General features: G+C 48.1%; 1 protein-coding gene across 1 annotated transcript in view; it reads right to left on the bottom strand.

The window, feature by feature from the left end:
- LOC144762755 (uncharacterized) overlaps window positions 1–17,611 on the bottom strand; it is an 842,179-nt gene that overhangs the window by 82,423 nt on the left and 742,145 nt on the right. The window contains exons 34-35 of the mRNA XM_078648006.1: window positions 1,655–1,732; window positions 616–693 (exon numbers count right to left, since the gene is read on the bottom strand). Of these exons, the coding sequence (XP_078504132.1) occupies window positions 616–693; window positions 1,655–1,732 (156 nt within the window). The remainder of the gene's footprint in view (window positions 1–615; window positions 694–1,654; window positions 1,733–17,611) is intronic.

The raw sequence follows: 17,611 nt of genomic DNA on the forward strand, positions 1-17,611 counted from the left end.
GTTGAATCCATCATCGTACTTTGATTCACTTCGCCACCCCAGTTCAGAGACAGCTATATGCAAATCAGTCTTGACCCTGTGCCTCATGGGATCAGTCCAGCCCGTACTGCCAAGCCATATCTTCCCTGTACCAGAAACAAGCATCCTGGGACCGGTTTCGGGCTAACAGCCCTCATTAGCCAGGCTACCATGTTGCGTGATGCAAACGGGCGCAAATCAGGTCATAAATATGCCCCCTAGTCTGTGTATCAAGAGAGGCGGAGGTTCATTGAACCCTCTGCACACTCGTACTCGAGAACCGAGCAAACTGTGTGTCAAAAGGGACAGGATAGTGTAGGTGTTTCAGGGCTCTGCTGGAGTCTCACCAAGTTGGGGCCGCCAACGTAGGCAGTCAAACCACACCCCACAAAATTTTTGTTATTGAGTGAAGCTTTGTTCTGTCTTTGTGAAAGTAGAAGTTATTGCTTGAGTTACTTCTGATATCAGAGGAAATGGAACAATCGTAACAGAGTAACAATAGCGACAGAGGAGGAGATTGTGAAATGTTTGTTCTAGATTTGGTAAATGTATTTCCCTGTGAATAGGATGTTTAGCATTAAATCATGACATACATACCCTGCACCCATCATTATCTGTACACCTCCTCCTTCCGTGTGTTTTTCCTCTCCCACAGCGCCCCCAATTTGAAAGTCTCTGAAAAAAGAATAAAAATACATAGTGACAAAGTGTACTCCAATATCCTGCAGTTTACTTGTACCCATTAGTGGAACCTCTAACCGTATGTTCCAATATGATTTGAGGCAAATAATTGTTTACTGTTTAGCAAACACTAGAGACATGATCCAGTTTACTGTATTTTGCAAAGTTGTAATGAACCCAATAACGAAAATGTAAAACTAAGCATATTTAGGTGAACAGAAAAACACCAAAGAGCCCCAGAGTCTTAAAATATAACCACATCAGCAAACTACCTAATCGAAAAATGTGTCTGTGCCCACTCACTACCAAAACAGACTTTAAGAGCTCTATGTAAGTTTCTACCTTCAATCTCCAAGAAAAATATGAAGCAAAGCAACCTACTTCATTTTCAAGACTCTTTTATGCAGATTTGATAACTGCTGCTCTCTGCTTCAATCCAGATTTACAAAGCCAATCAGGGCCACACAAAGTGGCCTCGCATGGTTTCATAAATCCCACTTAAAGTTTTCACCGCACGTGCACCACATTAAGTGGTGCAAAAGTAACGCAAACTAGGCCATAAATATGCCCCCAAGTCTGTGTGTCAAGAGTAGCCGCTGGGGAGGTTCATTGAACCCTCTGCACACTCGTACTCGAGAACCGAGCAGGCTGTGTGTCAATAGGGTCAGGATAATGTAGGTTTTTCAGGCTCAGCTGGAGCCTCACCAGGTTGGAGCCGCCATCTTAGGCAGTCAAACCTCACACCACACAATTGTTGATATTGAGAGAAACTTTGTTTTGTCTTTGTGAAAGTTGAAGTTATTCCTTGAGTTACTTCTGATGGCGGTAGAAATGAAACAATCATAACAGATGAACAAAAGCGCCAGAGGTGGTTCTTGTGAAATGTCTGTTCTAGATTTGGTAAATGTATTTCCCTGTGAATAGACTGTTTAGCATTAAATCATGATATACATACCCTGCACCCATCGACATGTGGGCACCTCCTCCTTCTGTGTGTGTTTCCCCACCCAAAGCACCGGCAATGTTAAAGTCTCTAAAAAAAGAATAGAAATGTACAGTAATAAGGTGTATTCAAATATCTTGTAGTATTACGTGTACTCATTAGCAGAACCTCTCACCGTATGTTCCATTATGATTTGAGGCAAATAATTGTTTACTACCTAGCTAACACTAGAGACATGATCCAGTTTACTATATTTTGCAAAGTTGGAATGAGCCTAATAATTAAAATCTAAACCTAAACGTTTACTGCAGCAGACAAGGATATTTAGGCAAACAGCAAAACACCAAACAGCCCCAGAGTCTAAAAAAAATTAACCCACAGGAGCACATTACCTAATTGAAAAAGTAGTCTGTGCGCACCCATTACTAATAAAGGGGCATATTATCAAAGAAGAGCGATAATTAAATCGCGTCTTTTCTGCCGAAATCATCCGCTAAAGCGGCAAAAGTGGGCTTGATAATATGCCCCATATACCTTCTAAGAAACTTATCAAGTGGCGCAACATACTTCATTTTCTGGACTCTTTTATGCAGATTTGTTAATTGCTGCTCTCTGCTTGGATAGAAAGCCAATGAAAACTCTACTTTTGATTCTTCACAGTAGCTGTGTGTTCTTGCAGGTGCTGCCTCATGTTCTACTATATGAGTGCCATCACATTTACTGTGTTTATATATTGGCAATCCTTAACTAAGCATAACAAATACCAATCCATCACACTTGAAGTTGTATCACAAATCCTTCTTTTAAAGCGTGGTGTGAGTTCTTTTTTTATGTTCTAGTTTTAATTAACCTTCGTGTAGTGCTGCTATTACATAAAGGACTCGTCACTTCCAATAGATAACAATAACCTTTGTGTTGACACAGAAATTTGTGTTGACCTTTGTGTTGACATTTAGAAATTACTTAACAATGGGCACTCGATTAGTTGTAGTAGGTTAGTGCTTTTACTAATTATACCCAAAATATAAATACTAAGAATAAACATTTAAAAAAGTGTTTGCATCTAGGTGGCAAGATTTAGACTTATACGTGAGCTTTCACATCTGTTTCCTGATCCATCCACTTTTGAGTTCCACTCTCTTGGGTTTCATTAGGGTAGGTTTTGGCATATTTTATAGTTTGGAAGCTTTAAGCAACAATCCATTATTTCCCCTATTATTGTTTTTCTGAACAAATACTTTTAGTTTTCAGTAATGCCTATCTAAGATAGACCACTTTAATTAATTGATGTGAAAATTCTAACCATGCAGGAAATTATATGTTGTGGTGTTTTCTAGTTCATATTTTCACAAAACTACTACCGTGAACAGTGATGAAACGATTTAAACATCTTTGAGTTTTTTTACTTAGGTAACATGCACTTTGAAGGATAGAAACGTGCTCTAGTACTATAATTTATTTATCTAATATGTTTGAATGTCTTTTAGATACTTCATCCCACTTTGGGGTTTCATAAGCTAGACACCAAAAAGAACAGTTATCCAGGATTTTTTAGAAAAATTGTGGAGACAGTCGTACTAGGATAAAACCAATTCACTTCTTATTTATTATGGAAATATTTACAGTTCCACAGTATTTGATCACAGCGTGATACTTAATCTCTGGTCTAGTTGTCAGATAATTACAGTGGTAATCCCCAATGCATTTCAAACCTACTGTTCTTCATCAGGGGTTGGGAGAGGTAGACTATTTAATGTGTTGTAGGGGAAACAAGGGAAGTTTTAAGGGTAACATCCAGGGATGGTCATATGAGTAGCTAGTGCATGCACCATGCTACATAAAGTGCTGTAGGTTCCATGTGAGGCTAACATAAAATGAACATATCAAGCAATGGGTTGACCTGGGAGAAGAAAAGGAAACAGGTAAACCAAAGTGTATCAAAAGCAAATATTGAAATGAATAGCTGCACACAACACAAGGTTCAATAAATAAGTATAGATATGCAAATCACAATCACAATGAGTTACAACGGCGCAGTGCAAAAATGTTTAACGATGCAGTGAAGAATTGGTGAGAATTAGGTGCTATACAAAAATAAAAGATATGACATCCAAAATAATAGGCTGCATTTAAAGAACAATACATGTAGAGATATTGCCTTCAACTGCAACTTTTCAAGTATGAAAAATAGGGGTATAACCAACTGAGACTGTCTATATTATGAAAATAAATAAGTCGACGTTTCAACCCTTAAGGTTTAATTGACCAGGGCCATCATCAGGACAGATTGTCAAAAGACATTTAGAGGAAAGCACCATAAAAAAAGACAAGGAAAAAAGAGCACGAGTCAATAGTGTGCATGAGATGAGGAGGGTGTATTGAAACCTGCATCATGCCCACAACAAGGCTTACCTAAAAAAAAGTGTGCTAAAGAACCCGAAACAAATGGAGAAGAAATACGTCATGGCCAAAGGCACCCTGGTTCACAAAGGACCTTAAGATCCAGAAAAGATCCCTCAATAAAATGATAAGATCACTCAAATCCAGACTGAGGACTGTCCAACCTGACAAAATATATATCCTACGCAGCACCTATAAAAAAACAAATTTGGCAAGCTAAACCAATATATGAGAAATGATTGCAGATCGAGCTCTACTCGCAAAAAAACTCAAAGGAGTCATGGATGATGATCAACAGTTTTAGCAGAGAGACAGATACCACTGAATTAAATGGGAACAAAACATCAGTACTTTCTATGAAACTAAATCAGGTGTCAACCTGCCTCTCAGTTCAGTAAGACCAATCCATCCCATGGAATGCCTTGGGTAACAGATGCACAAACCTTTCAATGTGCTGCCTCTTTTACGACCAAAAGAATAGGCAGCCTGATCCAGAAAGGCAGAGCTGATGCTGCACCGGGAACCAGTGGCATCACTGCCTCAGTTTATCAGCAGGATTCTAAGTTTTGGTCCATGCTGATAGAAACCTGTTTAACATCTGTGTTAGAACTGGGGTCACCAATTCCGACACGGTAGCTTGGCGCGAGGCTGGAAGGCACCCGAAGGCAATGTGTAAAGCAGTGGTGCAGCACACACTTGCACTGAGACAGTAACTTGCACGCAATAGAATGACACCACAAAAGGTTGTTTTAGAAACCAGGACTTTTTATCTCATTGTAGTTCGGGCACGAAACACTTCGTATGCACTAAGTTAGGGTAGGTAACACCTCCTCTGCAACATTTCAATGAAAAACAACACTTCTGCTATCCAGGGGCGTTCTAGGAAACATTTCCTGTAAGCATGGTGTTAGACCTGGCTCCATTGGTGTGGGTCTCCCTTCCATTTTTGCTGTTGCCTCATGTGTTTTTGCTGTGTTAGATGCTTTGGGCACTGTGCCACTGCTATTCAGTGCCACAGTGCAGGTGCTCCCTATTGTAAATTGATGTATGGATTAGTGATTCCATGTTTGGCTACTTTGGTTTACTTGTCAGATCCTAGTCTAGTGCACTGAGTGTGCCAGGGCGTGTAATCCAAATACTGCTGGTGGGCCTGCAGCACTGGTTGTGCCACCCACAGAAGCAGCCTCGTAAAATGTGTCTATGGTCTGCCATTGCAGAGCCTGTGAGCAGTCTGGTACTGCCATGCTGACTGGGCAAGTGCACCCACTTCCCAGTCCCTAAACCTTCCCTTTTCTTCATCTCAGTCACCCCTATGGTAGGCCCAAGGGCAGGGGGGTGCATTGTAAGTATAAGGTAGGACAAGCCATGATGTGTGTGGCATGCCTTAATAGTGAATTGCAGCCATTTTCGTTTTTCACTATTGCAAGGCTACCTGTTCTCCATAGGCCAGAATGGGCTGTTAGAATTGTTACATTTTATAATCCTAACAGGCTCAGAGAACATGGTAGAAATTCGAGTTTAGTATGCCTGAACTCAGAATAATAAAATACATCTTTTAGCAAAGTTTATTTTAATATTCTGTGTTTGCAAATGCCACTTTTAGAAAGTAGGTATTTGCTTGTCTAACCATTCAAACCTGCCTCTGCTAGGATGTGTATTCCTATGTCTGGTTTCTGTGAGTGACAGGGCTGGGAATTCCAGGAGACAGGCTGAGTCACCCAGTGGTGAATAGGGAGATCTGCATCTTGATGGGAGGGAGGAGTGCACCTGAACTCTGAATAGGGCTGTGCTTGCCTTCCACAATGCTGGCTCCACCCCCTGGGGAGCGGCTGATGTCTCTGCCCTACACACTGAAAGAAGAGAAGGAGTCCTGTCAACAGTGCTCCAGGACCGTACTTGCCTTCCACAATGCTGGCTCCACCTCCTGTGGGGCCTCTGATGTGCATGCCCTGCACTGTGAAAGGAAAGGAGAAGTCTGGTAAACAGAGTGCTTCAGAACTGGTTAGGACTGGGCAAAGGCCCATCTCCCCTCAGAGAACAAAGGATTTCTGGGTATAAATATTGGGACCCTGATCCCATGAAATTAGATCACTTTGGACTACAAGAAGAAACCTTTACTGAGAAGAGGAACCTGAAGAAACTGAGAAGAGGCTATTCGCAAGCTGAAGTGCTGCTTGGGGGATTGGCCTGCAGTGGTTGCCTTACTGCCAAAGGAAGGAGAAAGGAACTTTGTGTACTTTGCTTTCAACTTGTGAAGGATCTCCAAGGGCTTGGAAAATAGCTTGCCTCCTGCTGAAGTCTCAGGAACAACAGACTTCACCCCAAAGCTCCCCAGAGTTCTTTTGGAAGTGCCTGGTGCTGTTTTGGGCCTTCTGAGGAACTGCGTGTCGCAAGGAGCTGGAAGCGCGACTCAATGAGAAGAAGCATGTTGCCATCGCTGTGCCTGCCGTCGCAACTCCGGAGAAAGGAGGGTGTCGGCGCTGGAACTGTCGCACTGCACCGCACTGGAGAGAAGCGTGCTGCAACGAAGAGGAAGCGTGTTGCCGTCGCTGCTGCTGCTGTCGCAACTTCGAAGAAGGAGGATGTTGCCGCAGTGGTTGTCACACTGCACCGCATCAGGAGAAGAATCTCACAATGAGGTCGGAGCGTGTCGCCGTCGCTGTGTCTGCCGTTGCAACTCTGGAGGAGGGTGTCGCCGCTGGAACTGTCGCATTGCATCGCATCGACCAAGAGCACCTCGCATCCCAGAGAAGCGCGCCGCCGTCGGAGCTGCTGCCGTCGCATCTTGGATGTCCCCGCTGTAGTTGTCGCATCGAGCAGAAGCTTCACGCATCGTGGAGAAGAGCGTCGCCGCTGGAGCTGTTGCCGTCGCATCGTAAGGGTGTTGCCGCTGCAGTCCACGCATTGAACCGAGAGTTTCTCGCATCCCCGAGAACCGTGCCGCATCTGGAAGATCTTCACGTCTTTATTTCTTTGTATCTAAACTTTGCCGCATTTCCCATCGCTGCGACATTGCTTGTCCTGGAAGCGCAACACAACTTAAGGTACATTGACGCAGAGTGTCGCATCTAAGAACTGAACTGAATTAAGCTTAAATCTACCATCGTAAAGTAATCATAGTGTGTATTTTTGTCGTTTATGGTCTTGTGGTAACTCTATATAAAGTCTACTTATTTTTTAGGTGTGTGGTGTCCATTTGTAGTGTTGTCACTGGGTTACTGTATGTGGTCACAACTGCTTAACTTACAACGCCTCTGCAATAAGCCTTGACTGCTCGCGCAACGCAACCTAGAGGGTGAGCAGGGGTTATTTTAGGTGTGTAATACCCTTTCCCTGACTAGAGAAGAGGGTCTCTGTTTGTCACAAGTACTTACCTGTGCCAATCAGAGACCCCCAAATCTAACACATGGTCATCAAGGTAACACTTCAGGGGAATGCATATAACGTCAAAACATTTCAGTAACATTTCCTACGCATATGAACCATTCAAGTAACATTTCTTAAACCTGAGGATCATATAAGTATCAGGCACAACATTGCCTATACAGGTAGATAATCAGGGCAACATTCCTTAGGCAACATCAATAAAAGCAACATCACTTTTGCGCATCTTCGTTATGGACAACACTTCCTATGCGCAGATTCAATGCAGGGGAACAATCTCTAACATCTGGGGAATACAGATAACCCCCCCAATGGCAGGTCTTAACTCTATGCATGTAACAGGTCGAAGGCAGTAGTACATTCGTGGCAGGTCTGATGTGGATATGCTCACAAAGGGATTCCCTGAAGGCAGTATGTAGTAAGCAACGACCGCCCCAGACAGTGCTGATATGGGCCTGGGAGTCTTGTACCAACGGTTCCAGGCCCCAAAATCCCTTTAGCCTGTCTCATTTGCCGATGGGAGAGGCCTCGACGTTGTTTTGAGAACTGAGCCCCTCGCGGGTGTGTGGCTGGCGCACACCACATTAGCTCTTGCGGGCAGGGAGCTAATTGAGGCCTTCGCTACCAGTTCTGAGTTTCTTTTAGCGAGGAGCAGTCACTGGGCTGCCATCCCGCCCTAGCCTGGCTCCTCGGCAGCCCCGCTATCAGGACACGCACCGCCTCCCTCCCGGGGTGTTACCGGGGTCGGCGCTCACTGGTAGGCCAGCGCTGCTCCTGCGCTCCTCTCCGGGCCTTCCCACTGCTTTGGTCCCGGCCGGGGGAGCTCTGGCAAGTGGAGAAGCACACAGCGCTTCTCTAACACAGCTCTTGGGAGGACAGTTGCAGGGTTCCTGGAACACAGCGCTCATGGACAATAGCAGGAGACTTGGGGCATAGCGCTCATTACCTTGTGGACCCCCAGCACTTCAAGAATCACAGCGCAGGGTTGGGGGGTGTTCAGGTGTTAAGTCCACAGCACTTCCCAGTCTCAGCGCTGGTTGACAGCAGGTCTTCAGTCGCAGTTTCGTGGGGAGAAGGTGGGGGTTGAGTTGGCAGGCATAAGAGGCAGGGTGGTTCCCTGCAGCACACTGGAGTTGGTCTCCTGGGTTTCCCCTTCACTGGGCAAGGTCAGCAGACTGGCAGAGTCCCTCAGCTATGTTGGGTACAGCAGGGCCTAAGCTTAGTCAGTCTCAGTAGTGTAGGTTCCCCCCTAGGCCCAACCGCCTATACTCCGGCAGAGGTTCCCCCAGGTCCAGTGGTGCCCCAACTGACTAGTCACGTTTCCCTCCTTTCCTCTTATACCCCTAGGTCAGGTTCTATATGTTGGTCCATGGGACAAAAAGGCGGGACGGCAAAGATACAGTATCAGTATGTTCCAGCCTGCTCCTAACTACTAGTGCATGTATGTTCAAAGGCCACTCCGCAGTAGCAGGGGCCTGTGGCAGCCATGCTATTAGGAGAGAGCACCTGCACCTCAGAACTGTTTGGCAGTGTAAAGGCGCCCAGAGGCCTAGGTCCAACACAAATATGGTGGCAAAAATGAGGCGCAAAAGGAAAGAAATGCGGGGTAAGACCACCCTAGGGCTGACAGGTCCTGGAGGTGAATCACCAGTGGTTCAATTGCTAGAGCGAACAAGAGTGGGGAGATGGGGCACCCCTGACGTGTGCGACGTGCTATCAGGAACAGTGCGGAGATATGTCGGCCGAGTCGCATATGGGTCGATAATTTCGTATAAAGAAGTCTTGTATATGCTGACAGCGTAGGGCCCACTCCTATTCATCGCAGCACCTTAAATAAATATGGCCAGGTCAGGCTTTCTCCAAGCCCAGGACTAGGCAAGCCACACGGGGACATCAATCCCTTGCCCTTGCCAGTCCTGGACTTGACACAGCTGGCGAATATTATGGGACGTATTTCTGACTGGCACGAACCCGCATTTATCCAGGTGTATCAATGTCTTCTACCTTCACTCTCTAAGCAAAATATCAAGCGAGGCAACATACTTCATTTTCAAAACTCTTTTGTGCAGATTTGATAACTGCTGCTCTCTGCTTCACTCTAGATTTATAAAGACACTCAGGGCCACACAAAGTGGCCTTGTGTGGTTTCATAAAGATCACTTAAGGTTTGGGACACACATGTCAAACACAAGGAGAGAATGGACAGTGTGCTGAAACGTTTCAGACACTCACCCCCAGTCATAGATCTGGGTTGAATCCTTCATCGTTCTTTAGCTCACTTCGCCACCCCAGTTCAGACACAGCTATATGCAAATCTGTCTTAACCCTGTGCCTCATGGGATCAGTCCAGCCCGCACTGCGAAGCCATGTCTTCCCTGGACCAGAAACAAGCATCTTGGGACCGGTTTCTGGGTAACAGCCCACATCAAGCAGGCTAGCTTGAAACCAGTGTCAAAGTGAACAAGGGACCCACGTCTGGCCATACCCTGCCAACTTAGGGCAAACAAAGCAAACACAAGGAGATGATAGAAGGAGCGCTGAAACTTTTCAGACACTCACCCCCAATCACAGATCTGGGTTGAATCCATCATCGTTCTTTAGCTCACTTCGCCACCCCAGTTCAGACACAGCTATATGCAAATCAGTCTTCACCCTGGGCCTCATGGGAACAGTCAAACCCGAACTGCCAAGCCAAGTCTTCCCTGGACTGGAAACAAGCATCCTGGGACCGGTTTCGGGCTAACAGCCCTCATCAGCCAGGCTACCATGTTGCGTGATGCAAACGTGGCACAAACCAGGTCATAAATATGCCCCCTAGTCTGTGTATCAAGAGAGGCAGAGGTCCATTGACCCCTCTGCAAACTCGTACTCGAGAACCGAGCAAACTGTGTGTCAAAAGGGTCAGGATAATTGTTAGACCTGGCACCATTGGCGTGGGTCTCCCTTCCATTTTTTGTTGCTGTTGCCTCATGTGTTTTGCTGGTGTTAGCTGCTCAGAGCACTGTGCCACTGCCAATCAGTGCCACAGTGCAAGTGCTCCCTGTATAAAGTGTATACATTGATTGGATTCCATGATTGGCTTATTTGGTTTACTGTCAGACCCCAGTAAAGTGCACAAGGAGTGCCCAGGGCTTGTAAATCCAAATGCTGCTAGTGGGCTTGCAGCACTGGTTGTGCCACCCACAGAAGCAGCCTGGTAAAATGTGGCTAAGGTCTGCCATTGCAGAACCTGCGTGCAGTCTGGTACTGTCATGCTGACTGGGCAAGTGCACCCACTTGCCAGTCCCTAAACCTTCCCTTACCTTCATATTAGTCACCCCTATGGTAGGCCCAAGGGCAGGGTGCATTGTATGCATACGGCAGGACAAGCCCTGATGTGTGTGGCATGTCCTAATAGTGAATTACATACATTTTCGTTTTTCACTATTGTAAGGCTACCTGTTCTCATAGGCCAGAATGGGCTGTTGGAATTGTTACATCCTATGATCCTAACAGACTCAGGGAACATGGTAGAAATTCGAGTTTAGTATGCCTGAACTCAGAATATTAAAATATATCTTTTAGTAAAGTTTATTTTAATTTTCTGTGTTTGCAAATACCACTTTTAGAAAGTTGGTATTTGCTTGCCTAACCTTTTCAGCCCGCCTCTGCTAGGATGTGTATCTGCTGTCTGGTTTCTGTGTGTGACAGGGCTGGGGAATTCCAGGAGACAGGCTGGGCAGACATGTGGTGAATAGGAAGATTACACCAGAATGGGAGGGAGGAGTTCCCCTTGACTCTGAATAGGGCTGTTCTCTGCCATCACAATGCTGGCTCCACCTCCTGTGGAGCGTCTGATGTCTCTGCCCTGCACCCTGAAAGAAGAAGGCAGCCTCATGTCAACAAAGTGCTCAAGAACTGGACTGAACTAGGCAAAGGCCCCCTGGCCTCAAAGAACAAAAGATTTGCAGTATAAATATAGGAGCCCTGCTCCTAAGAAATTAGATCCTGCTTGAACCAAGAAGGAGTACTGTCACTGACCTGGGGGACTGGCCTGCAGTGGTTGTCTTGCTGTGAAAGGAGAGGAAAGGACTGAAGAGACTTTATGCAGCTTGTACTTCAACTATCTGCAAGGGCTTGTGAGTGAGCTTTCCCCCTGAACGGAGTCCCAGGATTATTGGACTCCTCTCGCCTTCCCTAACAAAGCTGCTGGACTTTGCACGATCTTCCCTGCCGCTGGAGCCGCGATCGCAGTGCGCCTCGTCCCCCCATCCGCTGTGCAGCCTGTGCCTGGCCGCCCGCATCCGGTGACTCCACTCCGTCCGAGCCGTGTTCGCACCATCCCGCCAGGGCCGCCCGCACTCTGCTTCCACCTCCCCCCTTTGAGCCGCACTGCTCGCCTCGCCGGCCACACAGCTGGAAGTCAGGATCGCAGTGGACGCTTCAAAAGACCCGGACCGTCCGCATCGCCCCCCGTAGTCCCACGCCGACGCCTCGCCCTGAGACGCCTGCAACGAGCCGGACCCACCTCGGAGAGCCACCGACATCGTCCCTGGTTTGCCTTCATTTTCGCCAGCACTTCGTCCGCATCCGACACATTTCCAAAGGTACTGTACGATTCGCACCGTGACTGTGTGCGCACCGGACCAGAGAGTCTGCAATGTTTAGTTAACTCTTTTTGATAGGATCTCCCCCAAAAAGAACCGCAGATCAGCGCGAAGCACATGGTACATAAAGATACGCATTTTTGTTAACAAAGAACGCTCTTTCCTAAGATAGTATTGTGGCCTCATTTTGAAATGTTATTTGGATCTTGTGCTAAGCCTTTTATATAAAGAAAACTTATTTTTATACAAACCCTGGTGTGGTGTCGTCACTGAGTTACTGTGTGTATTTACAAATGCTTAACCCATAACGCTCTGAGATTAGCCTTGTCTGCTCACTCCACGCAACTTATAGGGTGATCAGGGGTTATTTTAAAGAGTAAGTCCCTTGCTCTGACTAGATGAGAGGGTCCCTGCTTGCCACAAGTCCTGACCTGTGTCAACCTGAGACCCCCAAATCTAACATTGGTGGCAGCGGTGGGATTTTCAATTTGCATTTGTAATCTATATACTGTAATTGGTGAACACCACGTAGTGAGTTCAGACCAATAACGTAGCCACATACTTGTTGATTTTTGTTTTGCTGAGAGATCTCCATTTTTAAAGAAAAGTTATGCCTGGTTCACTCCATGGGGGAAAGGCAGCACATGTAATCCCAGACATTGAAGGAATAGAATGGGAAGAAGAGAGGGTGGAGAGCTACACCGTAGCCCAGCTGAAGGGCTTCTGCCTCAAGTTTAGAGTTTCACAGTCTGGATGTAAAAACAAGTCCCATTTCCAAAAGGCGCTGAGGGCCTGGATGGAGTTAAGGGCACCTGAGAATGTGGTGGAAATTGAACCGGCAGAAAGCATCCATGATGAGTCCTGTCGCCAGAGGAGTTGGCGGACAGGAAGGAGACCCGAGTACATAAAATGGAGATGGCAAAACTTAAAATCAATGGGCAACTGGAGCTGGAAAGCAAAAAGATGGTTCTAGAAGAAATAAGAATTCAGATGGAGCATGAGATGAAATTGAGGGAGATGAAGCTGAAAGCTAAAAGTTTGGAACATCCTCCCTCTGGTGGCAGCACAACGCCAGTGCAGGTAGAATCAAGGGTATACATACCTAAAGAAGTGGTAAAAGAGTTTTTTAAGAATGATGATATAGGGCAGTGGTTCAAGGCCTATGAGGTAGCCATGTCTTCCCACCGGGTCCCTGAGAGAGATTGGGGAGTGGGGTTGTGGGGGCGGTTCCTTAGTGAGGGGTGGGTCACACTGCTAGATTTGCCTTCTGAAGTTCATAATTCTTACCCACACATGAAGGAAGCTTTGATGACCAGGTATGGGTTAACTCCTGAATTGTACAGACAGAGGTTCAGGGGTTGTGCCAAGATTCCTAACAGTACGTATGTTGAGTATGTAACTTTTTTCTGCAGAGCACTGGATGGTTGGGTGAAGGGTAGCAAAGTTCATGATTTTCAAGGTCTCTTTGATTTAATTGCATGGGAACACTTGTCTAGTAATTGTTTTCCTGAGCTACGCCAGCACCTGATTGATAGCAAGCTGACTAACCCTAGGAAGCTTGCTGAGGAGGCGGAACGCTGGGTCAGCACCAGGGTCCACAAGGGTCAAGTGGGAGACTCCGCCAATGGTGGGCAGGCTCCCCATCAGAAGAGGGGGGGACAAGATTAAACAGAGGGAGTTTCAGAAGAGGCCCCAAAGTAATCCCCAAGGGAACCTTGGGAAAGGTTCTCAGCCTCCCCCAACCCAGAAACCAGCCGGGGCCCGACAGGTACACTTGTTCAAAGAGGGCCCCCAAAGTGTTACAAGTGTGGTGAGCTGGGTCATTTTACCAATGATCCAAAGTGTCGCCTGTTTGGTAAACCAGCACCCACTGGTGCTCCGCCCTGGCAGATGGCTAGTGTAGCCTTTGGGGAGGAAGTGGCAGCCCAAGGTGGGTGGGGTGCAGTAGAAATGTCAGAAATGTCCCTTGTCTCTTTAGGAGACTGTAAGGTGATCCCTGAAAACCAACTGCCCAATGACACCATGAAATATGGGCAGTGGGTGACCATCAATGGCCAGAAGGTGGAGCTCTTAGAGATACAGGAGCCAGTGTGACAGCTGTCAAGCATCACCTGGTGTCTCAAGAGCAGGTTGTCCCACATGCATTCTGCCGAGTCGTGAACGCTGACAGCACTGAGAGTCAGTCCAATGGCTCGGGTTCCCTTTGAGTGGGTGGGGGTCTCTGGTATTCTTCAAGTAGCTGTGAGAACTGCCATGCCTGTAGACTGTTTGTTGGGGAACGACTTGGAAAGTTCACCTTGGGATAAGGTGGAGAAGAGTACTCACCTGAAGATGGTGGGCCTGCCTGACTTGGCGTGCGTGACCACCCGGTCAATGGCAGCCAGTAGGGGTGCTCAAGAGGTCCTGGAACCTGAGGGAGAGGCTTAGGAAACGGCCTTATAGCGAAGGCACAGGAGGTGCAGGAAATCGCCCCCTGAAGTTCCCACGGCGGCCCAGGAGAAAGCAGACCTTGAGGAGGATGCCCTGGAGCCTACCGGGGAACAGATAGCTGAACTGGGGGACCTGCCTGAGCTGACCCATTGGCAGCAGGAAGGAGGCCCCTCCAGGGAGGAATTCTACAGTGCACAGAAAGAGTGTCCTTCTCTCATAGGTCTGCGGCAGCAGGCTGCAGACCAGGCCAACGGGGTTCAGTCTGGAAAACATTTCATTTATTGGGAGAATGACCTCCTGTATTCAGAGCCTAAGGTTGCTGAGCTTTGGTCAGCCCATGCGCTGGTGGTACCCCGGAGCTTCAGAACCTTCCTACTGGGGCTGGACCACGATGTGCCATTGGCAAGGCATTTGGGGCAGGACAAGCCCTATGAAAGGCTTGTCACCCACTTTTATGGGCCTCAAATGCAGAGGGAACTCAGACGCCCACTGTAGGACCTGTCAGACTTGCCAGGCAAGTGGAAAGAGTGGGAGGAAGCAGAAGGCTCCTCTCCAGCCATTCCCTGTAGTCAGTACACCATTCCAGCGAGAGGAAATTGACATTGTGGGGCCACTGCACCCCAGGACAGCCATGGGCAACAGGTTTATTCTGGTCCTGGTGGACCATGTCACCCGGTACCCGGAAGCCATCCCTCTCAGGACAGTGACGGCCCCCGTGGTGGGACGTGCACTGATGGGAATTTTCTCCAGAGTGGGATTCCCTCTAGAGGTGGTGTCTGACCGGGGTACCCATTTCATATCCAAGTATATGAAATCCCTTTGGCAAGAGTGTGGTGTAACCTACAAACTCACCACGCCCTACCACCCCCAAGGAAATGGGTTGGTTGAGAGATTCAACCGAACTCTGAAGGGCATGATTATGGGTCTGGAGGAACCTATGAGGAGTAAGTGGGACATCCTCTTGCCATGCCTGCTCTTTGCTTACTGTGAGGTGCCACAGAAGGTTCTAGGGTTCAGCACCTTTGAGCTCCTGTATGGCCACCCAGTGAGAGGACCTCTAAGTCTGGTCAAGGAAGGCTGGGAGCAATCTCCCAGGAAACCTCCCCAGAATGTATATAGCTTCATGCTGGCCTTCAGGAACCAGACTAGGTGTTTCAGGAAACTTGCTGAGGCAAATCTGGAAGCCAGCCAGGAGATGAAGCGTTGGTACGACCAGAATGCCACTCTGGTAGAGCTTCAGCCAGGACAGAAGGTGTGGGTCTTGGCCCCCGTGGAGCCTTGTGCGCTCCATAATAAGTGGACAGGCCCCTTTGAGGTTGTGGAGCGCAAGAGTCCTGTCACTTGTTTGGTGGACTTGCAGTCTCCTAGGAACCCCTTGAGGGTCCTACATGTCAACCGCCTTAAGCCCCACTTGGAGAGGTCCGAAGTGTGCATGCTCTTGGCAACAGATTATGGAATGGAGGAGGAGACTGAGCCTCTCCCTGACCTACTGGTAGCCACAGAGCAAGATGGGTCAGTGGATGGAGTTAACCTCTCTCCCACCCTGACCCCTGAGCAACAGAATGACTGCCGCCAGCTGCTGGGACAGTTTTCAGATCTGTTCTCCCTGGTTCCTAGTGTCACAGATTGGTGCGTCCATGATGTGGATACAGGAGACAGTCTACCTATGAAGCACAAGGCTTACAGGGTAACTGACAGGGTCAGGGCTTGCATCAAAGAGTAGGTCTTAAAGATGCTTGCTCTTGGGGTGATTGAGTCTTCCAGCAGTCCTTGGGCCAGCCCAGTGGTCTTGGTCCCAAAGGCTGCAGCACCGGGTGCCACACCCGAACTCCGGTTCTGTGTGGACTACAGAGGACTCAATTCAGTCACCAAAACTGACGCGCACCCCATCCCCAGAGCTGATGAGCTCATTGATCGGTTAGGGGCTGCCCGGTACCTCAGCGCGTTTGACTTAACGTCTGGGTACTGGCAGATCACCTTGACTGATGGGGCAAAAGAGAGGTCAGCATTCTCCACACCAGATGGGCATTTCCAGTTCCGGGCTATGCCATTTGGGATGAAGAATGCCCCTGCCACCTTTCAGAGGTTGGTCAACAAGGTGTTGGTTGGGCTGCATGAGTTCAGTGCCGCCTACCTGGATGACATCGCAGTGTTCAGTGTCACATGGGAAGAACATTTGCGCCACCTCTGGGAAGTGTTGATGGCACTGCGCAAGGCAGGCATCACAATCAAGGCCAGCAAGTGCCAGATCGGGCAGGGTTCTGTGGTGTACTTGGGACACCAAGTTGGGAGCTGCCAGATGGCGCCCCTCCAGCCCAAGTTGAAACCATCCTGGCTTGGGAACCCCCCAAAACCAAGACAGAGGTGAGGGCCTTCCTAGGACTCACCGGGTACTACAGGAGGTTTGTCAAGGGGTATGGCAACATTGTTGCACCCTTGACAGAGCTGACTTCCAAGAAGCAGCCAAAGAAAGTGATTTGGACTGACACCTGTCAGAAAGCTTTTGACACCCTGAAAACTGCCATGTGCACGGCGCCCGTGCTCCTGGCACCAAACTTCTCCAAAGAGTTCCTTGTGTAGACAGACACTTCAGACCATGGTGTAGGGGCTGTTCTCTCACAGATGACTGAGGAGGGCTGGGACCAACCTGTGGCCTTCATCAGTAGGAGGTTACTTCCACAGGAACAGAGGTGGAGTGCAATTGAGCATGAGGCTTTTGCTGTGGTCTGGGCACTGAAGAAGCTAAGACCCTACCTGTTTGGGACACACTTCCAGGTTCAGACAGACCACAGGCCCCTCAGGTGGTGGATGCAAATGAGGGGTGAGAATCCAAAGCTGTTGAGGTGGTCCATTCCCCGGCAAATCAGTCTGACCCTGTGCCTCATGGGAACAATCCAGCCCGAACTGCCAAGACATGCCTTCCCTGGACCGGAAACAAGCTTCCGAGGACCGGTTTCTGGCATTACAGCCGTCTTCAGCCCGGCTTGCTTGAATCCAGTGGCAAAGTGAGCAAGGGACTCACCACCCCCTTTTGTACCGCTTTGGCCGCCATAAGTGTGGCAGGGTATGCTCAGACGTGAGTCCCTTGCTCACTTTGCATGGCTTGGCAGTTCGGGCTGGACTGTTCTCATGAGGCACAGGGTCAGACTGATTTGCATATAGCCATGTC

This window comes from Lissotriton helveticus, chromosome 6, assembly GCF_964261635.1.
Source record: "Lissotriton helveticus chromosome 6, aLisHel1.1, whole genome shotgun sequence".
Classification (NCBI taxonomy): domain Eukaryota; kingdom Metazoa; phylum Chordata; class Amphibia; order Caudata; family Salamandridae; genus Lissotriton; species Lissotriton helveticus.